This window comes from Epinephelus moara, chromosome 3 (genome assembly GCF_006386435.1).
Source record: "Epinephelus moara isolate mb chromosome 3, YSFRI_EMoa_1.0, whole genome shotgun sequence".
Classification (NCBI taxonomy): domain Eukaryota; kingdom Metazoa; phylum Chordata; class Actinopteri; order Perciformes; family Serranidae; genus Epinephelus; species Epinephelus moara.
This window is the reverse complement of record NC_065508.1, coordinates 42,167,264-42,177,349: the sequence shown is the minus strand read 5'-3', so window position 1 is coordinate 42,177,349 and position 10,086 is coordinate 42,167,264. Positions and strand designations below refer to the sequence as shown.

Below are 10,086 nucleotides of genomic sequence, written 5' to 3'. Positions count from 1 at the left end.
GTCGCTAATTAGCACTAAACACAAAGTCTCGCTGAAGCTTATGAAGATGTCATGAGTTTTCAGGTAGCCTATTTGGTCATAAACCAAAGTAGAAGACAATCTGAATGAATAGCCTTTATTGTCATTATGCATTCCTGTATAACGAGATAGGAGAAATTTTGACCTGATGAGGGCAGATGAGGAGGATCACCAAAGTTATGACAATTCATTCAGAGGGGAGCTATTATGTCCTTACCAGACTCCCTGGTAAGCCATCCAATATTTGTTGATATGTGTCAGTCTGAACCAAAATGGTGGACCAACATCCATGTCCACAGATCCACCTGATCCACGTTTTCTTTTCTTTCTTTTTTTGTTTGCTTTGCCTTTCTTGGAGAAAGACGTATATTGATGTTCCAGCAGCATAAGCCGTCACTCACTCAGCTCTAGCTGCATTTAGTGCAGGGGTGGACTAAACCATTTTACACCTTTAAAGGTTGAGAAGGGCCTCAGGGAGCTCCTGCTATTTTTTTTATACAAATGTCAGTCTTTTGACTGATTTATTCAGCCAATTGTAATTTAGTTATGGCACTAATTACTAAAAAAAAACAAAAAAACTTTCCTCTCCAGGCATTTTTGAGGGATCCCCTCCCATTTGGGCTCTGGGTAATCAGCCCAACTTTTCACCCCACTAAGACACCCCTGCTACTTAGCATTACAAACTACAGGCTCATAATACATGTTTCTGCCTCCTCCTTATGTCTTACAATTTGATTGCTCAAATTTTGTTGAGTGCTCTTCACATTCATTTTGAGATGTAGCTAAATCCCTTGTGAAAGCCAGATGCAGTTTTATATTTTTTTCAGTATGACTTCACACTGAGTGGAACATCAGAGCGCAAACTCAAAAGAGATGAATTTGGCATGCTTGGTTCTAAATGGCCCTTAGCCCCCGCAGCACAAAGTTCACATCTCAAGCTGGTCTTAACCAGACTGGTTGACACTGAACTGCCCTTTCTCATTCTACCGGGGATTTTGAGAAATGTTTACTTGGAAAGTTCATGACCCTGCAGATCAACCGCAGTGTCATCATTTATGATGAAACACACAGGAAATTAGTGGTAAATACATTTCCTACAGATTACATTTTTGACAGTTTTTATTTTGGCAAGATGTCTGCTGACATTACTTTCTCTAGATCTAAATAAGTTGAATAAGTTAATGTTAGAGTGAAAAGGTGGGTGGTGCTGGTGGTGTGTCGAATGGTTTCTGTGTAGAGAGGGACGGAGGGGGGTGCCACAGCTGCAGGCTAACAGTTGATCCTGTCCCAGGAAACCAGATCAGCCAGGTCAGGGCAAGGAGGGGGGCAAAAGGTCATGACTATGGTGAGTTCAGGAACAGATTTCACAAAAAGGTATATCTTCAAACACAAAGGCCTTGCTGGGGGAACACATATGAAATTAAAAAAGATAAAATAATTTGACCTCCTTTCTCAGAGCAGGAGTTTTCCCCAGGTGTTTGCTTTAAACTTTTTATTGTTGTCTGACTTGAGGCGCAGCTCTCATGTATATTTGCTCTGCAGGAGGATTACTTCCAGCCAAACTACAGAGGTTTTTTTTTTTTTAAAACCGGTATCTTTCAGGAAGAAAGTCTGGTACTTTAACACTTTAATACTACTATACCCTGCCTTTATGACACTCCAAATGGGGTCAGGTGACCCCAAAATGCTATTTATCACACTAATCACCATGACAACTAGTGACAAGTGTTAGCTCTCTATGGCATCCATGTGGATAAACAAAGCACCTAACAAAACAGTATCCTATAACCACTTCAGTCTATGCACAAGAATAGTTGGTGTTTGAAACAGTTCCTCTGTTCCCATGTAGATAAGCCCTTGACGGAGCACATTAAGTGGAGCCATTAAGTTGTTTGACAGAGAATGAGCATCTGTAATGCCAGGAAATAGTTTTTGGAAGCCTCATGACTATGAAATGCCCGTTGTAGGACTGCCGAGCCCTTGGCCTCTGGTTGAGTCATTGGTGGCCTGGTATGCAGCGCTTACATCCTTTTGGCCTCATGCTGAGGTCAGGAAATCAACGAGAGAAGCCACAGACAAACAGCCGATTATCAAGTTTTACACCTTGACCCCGGCTTCAACTTGTGACTCCCTCCTTTATGCTTGCCGCAGCTTCAGCAATCGCAGGAGATCAAGGGGTTACTGGAGGTTCAGCCTTGATAAGAAATCTTGACATGGAGAAGTTCACTGAGGGGAAAGGTTACTGGGAGTTTAAGAGTAAGAGTGAGAAGAGAGTGCACTCAGTCATGGGGAGTATTAAATAAAAGGGAAGCCAGGGCTGAGAAACTGCTCTGTGATTTGAAAAGTGCAGACAAAAAGCTGTCTGTTCACTCACTGGACCTGACATTCAAACCCAGTGCATGGGAAATTTAGCTTGAACTCATCTTCACCTTTAGGAAGTCTCATGCCAAAGTCAGGAAAGTCATCACTAATGGACAACTTTGTAGACTGAACACAAGGATTAAGGTTCTGTATTGACTGTACAGCAAAATATATTTTGTGTTCCAAATCAACCATGCGTGTTCCATTTTGTAAGGCCGACCTCCACGTGTCCTCCTTCCTTTCAGTGTCTTTCCTGCCTTTGTTAAGACTCAGCACTGCAGGGAACAGCAGCCAACACAGAGGCAGAAGTTTTAGGGCAAATACAGGACATCCTCTCACTCTGCTTTAATAGTCTCAGACTGATTACACAAAGTGCAGTTTGGCTTTGATGTCCTTTTAAAATACTAATATACTTTATCGTCAGGCAAGTAATATATTTGGAAGTATGGTGCCAAAATGTCCCTATGGATTAATATATTCGGTAAAAGTGACCACTCTTATGAATAAAAACCAGGGTGCACATGACCCTCAAGCAAGAGAATATAATGTGTATTGTTTAACATGATAGAAATGTTTTATGATGGCCCCTGAAAGACTAGAGCTTTCCTCAGATAACATCTTTTAATATCTAATATACTAAGTTGCCCACATTCCCAATTTATGCATAGGAGAAAACACACTTCTCAACTGCAAACTAAAAAGAGAAAGACATTCATACTAGGTCATGCACTTGAGTACTTTATTTTTGAGTTATCAGTGCAAATGAACACCAAAAATGAAAACATAAAAAATGATATAATGTTTCAGGTCTTCACATGAAAAAATGAAACATCTTTTTTGTCATATTTGCTGCTACAAATGTATTTCTCAGATGCACAATGCAGATCTATGATTGTACGTCAATCCCCCGCTATAGCCCCGAGCTCTTTCACAGAGCTTTGTTAACCAGTAACAGAAAATCACAAAAATATTCAATGCACGTTTATTTTTCACACATTTAAATCAACTTGCTCAACAGTCTGTGGTTATTTAGAGACTGTTCATATTCTAAACGAACCTCTCTCTGTGATAAAAAAAAAAGACCTATTTTAAGACTTGACATTTTCCCCCATCACCAGTAGGGATACACAGGTAGTTCCCATGCGTCTGCATGCAACAGGCAGCAGTGAGGAGAGTCAGACATTATTACACAACACAGCGCAGGATAGATTATCATTTACCACACAGAGACACATGCAAAGAACAAACCAACCAAAAAAGATGGGCATAGCATCCTCTGCCTTTGTATGTACACTTGTATGCATATAATTCATATTTACATATCAGGGCATTAAAAACTAGGGTAATATCTTTTCTTAAACATTACAAAATAGTTATCTTTCATACTGAAAGTACTATTTACACAAATATATTTAACCATTGTGAAAATGTATTAATAACTGAAGAGATGTACTTCATAGGTAAATGTATTAAAAAGATCACAGGACTAAATGGATAACGCAGTGTGTGACATTAACTGAAAAGAGTACAGTACAACAAAAAGAAGGAGCTAGATACCAGATATCCCCTCAAGACACCAAAATGTCTTGGTGATTATTGGGGGGCAGTTACACATATCCAGCTGCTCTGAAAACAAAGATGTACCTGTGGTCTTCTCTTCATTATCATGCGATTCTTTTGACATTTTATGAGTTAAGAGACTGCCACAAAAATTAATGAAAGATGTTCATAAACCACAACAGTTAACAAATGATGAAAAAAAATCACAAACTGTCAAATTCTCAACAGATAACAATACTGACATTTTTTAATACATGCCATTAAATTATTCTGAAAAGGTAACTTAGGACTTAGCCTTGATAGTGCAGACTATAGGTCCTTTACATGAAATGAAAAGAAAAAGCCATGTGCTTCACACTTTAAGTTGTTTGTGTACATGAAGAAAAGTGGTGTGGCTTTACCCAGGATGGTGAGATAAGTTTCTCAGACACTGCAGCCTTCTAACTGTTGCTCTAGAAACCTGTTAACATGCAGTTGCTCAACTGTAAGCACTACACATGCTCTGTTGACCCATCTGCTCAAATCTGCACAGTCTGCAAACACACCACCCTGAATTTGCACTGTCAAATACTGCCCTTAAAAGTTCAAATCAAATGAAAGCATAACTCAATGAATTGTGACTATTCCACCTTCACTGATATATTCTTCCTCCATTGTTAATTATCCCAAACTGTGGATCTTGAGGAAAAGCAAGACAAATAATTCATCATGGTAGGATCCTCACTGCTTTTGTAGTGTGAATATTGTTTTCAAGGTCCTCTGTTGAATGAATTTATTATGTGCATTGCTGTAATAGACCACTGTGTCTGCTCTAGAATGACTGTATTTGGAATCTTATCTAAAACTGATGGGACTCTGTCCATCTGAAAATGTTCTGACGGAGAAAATAAATAAATGTCCACTGCACTGAGCACTAATGTTTTTGGAGTTACCAATAATTAATGTTGCCTGAAATGTTCTTTCTAAATGTTTTATGGCAGGCAACAAAGGGGACATGGAATTGTGATTTGGGTACAATTCAGATAGAAATAACAAGTGTAAAACAAGACCAATTTGTTAAGGAGGACTTAATAATTGACCAAATATCCATGTGCATGATAATCACTCATGGAAAAGGTTACATTTGTGACAGCTGTGTAGTTTTAGTTGGATCAATTGGACCTGTTTTGTGCCATTTCATGATCTCACTATTTCAAATTGAGAATCCAGTGCAAGTATGCATTTGAATTTGAAAAAACAAACAAACAACAAATTGGCAAGTCATTAAAAAAAAAAAAAAAAAATCAATGAATTAAATTCTGCTTTGTATTTTTCTGTAGTTGATACAACTTCTACTCCTAAGATTGGCTCAGCCTCTGGCTCTCATGGCTGTGCTTGTCATTGTGGTTCGGAGATTGCGGGATGGAGCTCAAACTGTGTTCATAAGCATGCATGTCACTGATTGGCTCTTCTTTAACTCTGACCACAGACTGGGTTCCGTCTGCCTGATCCCGCATCTCCTTCCTCAGCTGAATGCTACCCTTCTGCAACATGTAATACAGGATGGGGTTGGAGCGCGAGAGTCGTGGAGAGTCCAGGTTTGAGTCACAACCCTCCTCCTCCTCATTCTCCTGACTACTCCACCTCACAGGGCTCTCAGGCTCCTGTTTGACTAGAGTAGGGGGACATTTTTGAGTAACTGGCCATGGAGCTGGGTGGCGGCTCCAGGAGGGGCGGACAGGACTGTCACCTGCAGGAGGGGTGGGCGGTGGTCTGAGATTACTCGGAAGCCCTGAGTTGAGGGAACCATGCGGGTGCCAGCCGGGCAGGTGGAGGAAGCTGTGATTATGGACAGGCTGACTGAGTATGCTGCCATTGGCCTTGCCATTAGCCTGTAGTACAGAAGGACTGGGAGTCCCTTGGGGTTGCTGGGACAGCTCCTTCAGGCAGTTGTCAGAGAGCAGCAGTTGTTTGAGCACATTGAAGCCCCGACTCTCTCTGGTGAGGTTTTCACTTGGTGGAGCCTCCTCCTCCTTCACACTCATCTGCTGGCCAGGCTCTTCCTGAGCAGCAGAAGACGGAAAATTGTTCATGTCACCACTGCCCACTGCTCTTGGAGAGATGGTATTATTCAACCTCTCAGTCCCTTCAGAGCAGAATCGTCTCTTCTTAGGACTGGGGCTCGGATACTCCCTCTGTTCCTCTTTAACCTGTCTGGGCTGTGTCTCAGCCTGAGGAACAGAACTGGTATAGTAAGTAGCAGTCTGTTGTTTAAGCAGCTGGCTGAGGAGGCCATATTTAGCTATGACCTCTGTGGGCCGTGGTTCTGTTTTTAAGTCCTGCTGAGAATCTGAGCGGGGGTTATTCTTTTCATGGCTACTGGGTCTCTTCCTGCCACTTAAGTCCTCAAACATGGCTGAAGACGGTCCCACCTCCTCAGTTTTGACTTTTACATCCAAAGGGGTCCCATTGGAGCTGTCACAAATGATAGAGGCACCAGGGCTCTTCTCATAGCCCCCACCTGCAACCTCCACACTCCTCCTGCCACTGCCACTGGGCCTATCTTTACGGGTGACTGTGACATTAGCCGAGCCTGTTCCTAGCAGGAGCTGAAGCACAGTGCGCCTCTCTAGAAGGTTCTCAATCTGTGATGAAGGAGGAGAAGGTTCCTTCTGACTAAAAGGTGTGCCACTGTCTGAGGGTCCATCTGAGAGTGGAGTGGTAGTGGTCCTGTGGATTGGAGCATTGAGCCTTTCCAATAGAGCAAGGGGCCTGCTAGCATCAAGCTCCTGACCCAGCCCTTTGCTGGAGGGAATGGGTGGGGAGAAAGAAGCTGTGCCACACTGAGCCAGATTTTGTAACAGTTTGCTGGCACTGAAGGCAGGCTCTGAAGCCTTCTCAGCAGGGAAGGCTTTAGACTTACACAAATCCAATGGGCTGGACTGAACGTGGGGGGAGGGGTAGGAGTATGGGGATAGTGCACCACTAGGGTCACAGCCAAGTGAGTAGAGGGGCTGGGCTGGGGCTACAGGTCCTTCTATGGGGCTTTTTGTCCTGGTCTCCTCCCATGGCAGGAAACCCTTTGGTTGGTCTCGAGACATGGTGGCCATAGTAATATCAAGTGGTAAATCCTGGTTACCCACGCTTTTATTAACCATCTCATTATTTCTGCGCTCAAGGAGAAGCTGCATGAGTGTGACCTTAGAGTGTGATCTTAGGTCTGGGCTCATTTCAGGCTCCTTGTTCTTGCACACCTTTGTTTCTGATGGCTCTGGCTTCCACTTGTTTATTAAAGATTCAGTTAGTTTGTCCAGGGAGGAGGTAGAGATAGAGGAGGATGAAGATGAAGAAACAGCTGTGGAAACAGAGGATACAACAGTAGAGGATGGTGAAAAGGTTGTGGTGGAGGGTTGAGCAGAAGCTTGTGGAGAGAATGTGGCTGGGGCGGAGGAAAACACTATGGCTGAAGAAGAGAGGGTAGCGGTGGAAGAGGAGGAGGAGGAAGAAGTGGTGGTAGTTTTGGGCCCTGTGTCTTGTGTACTGGCTCGGCTTCGCATGGAGAGGTCAATGGGAGAGCAACTCGAGTAGGAACTCTCTGCGTCACTGCTGTCCTTGGTCAGGCTTCTCTCCTGGGTGGAACACTCGCTGTCCGATGTGACTGAAGAGGAGCCGCTTTGCTGCAGAATGCCACAGCTGTCCTCCAGGTGCCCATTCTTGGTCAGCGGCTTCTGGTTGTTGTGGTTGTTAAGTAGAAGCAGTAGCAAGCTGCTGCATGTCTGGGGGGGGCGAGTTGGACGTGAGTCAAAGCCTCTCTTCTCCCTAGGTTGTTGGCTTTGAGTGGGGTTTGGAGCATGTGGGGGAGTAGTTGGGGAGCTTTGGCTGTGGCCACGCAGCAAAGAGGGGCTGTGTGGACTGGACAGGGCCATCCGAGGGAGTGTTGTTGTTATTGTGGTCGTTATTGCCATTCCATTTTGGGCTGTTAAGGAGTTTAGTGTGTCTGGGGCTCCAGGCAGAGTCCCTCCCACACTGGGGGGCCTTTTGTCCGGGCCATGCTGCTGGTTTGCCATGGCAGCTAGTCTCTCGCTGGCAGATCTTCCTGAGAGCTGGGCTTTTAGTGCATGCTCTCTGGAGTACTGCTGGAGATGAGCTTCACTGGACAGCAGCAGGGCCAGTTGACTGCAGGCCACACTGGGCTTGGGTGAAGGAGCTGGACTAGAGCGGATTTTCACCATGTTGGCCACTGCCTTCAGACGCTCCGCACAGGACACTGATTCAGCAGTTGTAGGAGCAGAGGGAGGTGTAGCACTGTGTGCTGACCGGGGTGATTCTGGGGGTCTGTCTTGATTATGTCCCCGGCGACTGTAAGGTGTGTTAGTGTGATTTTGAAGTTTGCTCTTCCTCATTAGGCCCTTGAGGCGGCTTGACGCTGTCCCATACACAGGAAGTGGCTCTTTGTCTGCAGGTGGTGCCTTGGAGGGAGAGGAACACTCACTGGGAGGTTTATTAGAATGCTGAGACATTGCAACACTCTGAAGCCGCGAGCTGAATGACTGAAGCAGGGAAGCCAAAAGGGTGCTCTCACCAGCATGTGGAGATCCCTCTAGTGTTCCATTTTGCAGACCTCCCCCTTGGCCATTCAGCTCTATTGGGGGTGAACTCATCCTCTGGTTCCCTGGATCGTTCCAGGCTCCAGAGCGCAGTAGGCGGGCCTTCTTCAGATGCTGCGAAGAACCTAGTGTGGGCCCATTGGTTCCAGCCTTAGGAGCAGTGGGGCCATGGTTGGGTAGTTGGAAAGGCCCACCCACCTCATCACTCTGCTCCTGGTTGCTGCGGGCAGCCTCAGACCTTCCACTTGCCGTGGCCCCGGGCCCGGCCACCACTGGATGCATCAGTAAACCTTCCAGATAAGTTAGAACAGCTGAATCCTTGTGTGTCTCAGGGCCAGGCTCCTCCCCATGAGTCATGTTCAATACTAGGATCCCCTTGTATGATTTTGCACTGCTACTGGGAGACAAATGTCCACTAGGTCATCTGGTTGACAGTGGCATGTACTTCCTAAATACCGAAAAGAGAGCAGGCAATTGCACAGAGTGAGTCTGCAGGGGGCTGGAGGATGCACTGGCCAGATATGATCCCTTTCTGTAGTGGGCACAGTCAACACTGTGGTGAAACAGCAACCATAGTTGGGGGCAGTCTGGGGCAGGTGGACCTCCAAGGCATTGTTATATGCCTTTAAAAACTGTAGGATCCCAGAGGGCCCAGCTCCAGGCTTATGTGAGTAGCAAGCAAGGAGTCAGTGGGATTTCACCACAGAGATGTTGACACATTCTGTGGCTGTGGATGTTTGGGATATATGTCCTAAGGCCTGGCTGTGGTTCTGTCAGTGGCGCCTTTCAGCTCTGCAGATCTCACATGAGGGACCTATAAGGGTGAGTGATAGAAACAAGAAGGAAAAAGGGAGGGATGGTTGGGTGGAGAAAAAGAGGAGAAAAAGGAGAAACTGTGTGAAAAGCAGGGTTTTACACAACACTATATTACATTCATTTCACTACCTTGTCTGCCATCTCTGTTACTTAGCAACATTTCAGACTGACTGCACACGGCTCCTTCTCCTCTCTGCACCCTCCCCTCGCAGCAATCGAACAGATGACAAATGCAGATTAGGCCTGATTGGATCCAAATTGAAAATTCAAGCCCACTACCTTGAAAACATTTAGGTCTTGAGCTCTAAGCCCCTCACACCAATGTCTTTCAAAAGTGAAGGGCCTTGTGAGAGCTGTGAATAATTTCTTATGCAGCTTGTCATTTCAGTGGATTATCCCCCCCACCACCTCCTGCTCCTTATGCACTTGAGCAGCATCTTACACAATGCAACCCTTGGTCTACACGAAGCACGAGCCACCCACCCACATGCACCCAAGTAAGCATTTAAGCATTCATGCCTAGACTCGAGTATGAATATGTGCATGAAAACATACAGTATCTCACATAAGTGAGTACACCCCTCACATTTTTGCAAATATTTCATTATATCTTTTCATGGAACAACACTATAGAAATGACACTTTGATGTAACTTAAAGTAGTCAGTGTACAGCTTGTATAGTAGTATAGATTTACCTTCCTCTGAAAATTACTCAAAACACAGCCATCAACATCTAAACAGCTG

The 10,086-nt window shown here is 44.9% G+C and overlaps 1 protein-coding gene across 2 annotated transcripts in view; it reads right to left on the bottom strand.

Annotated features, from left to right (window-relative positions):
* Positions 1-3,104: 3,104 nt before the first annotated feature.
* nrip1b (nuclear receptor interacting protein 1b) overlaps positions 3,105-10,086 on the bottom strand; it is a 73,403-nt gene continuing 66,421 nt past the window's right edge. For both annotated transcript variants that reach the window (XM_050035402.1, XM_050035411.1), the window contains exon 2: positions 3,105-9,339. In XM_050035402.1, coding sequence (XP_049891359.1) covers positions 5,277-8,882 — 3,606 coding nt within the window. In that variant the 5' untranslated portion in view covers positions 8,883-9,339 and the 3' untranslated portion in view covers positions 3,105-5,276. The remainder of the gene's footprint in view (positions 9,340-10,086) is intronic.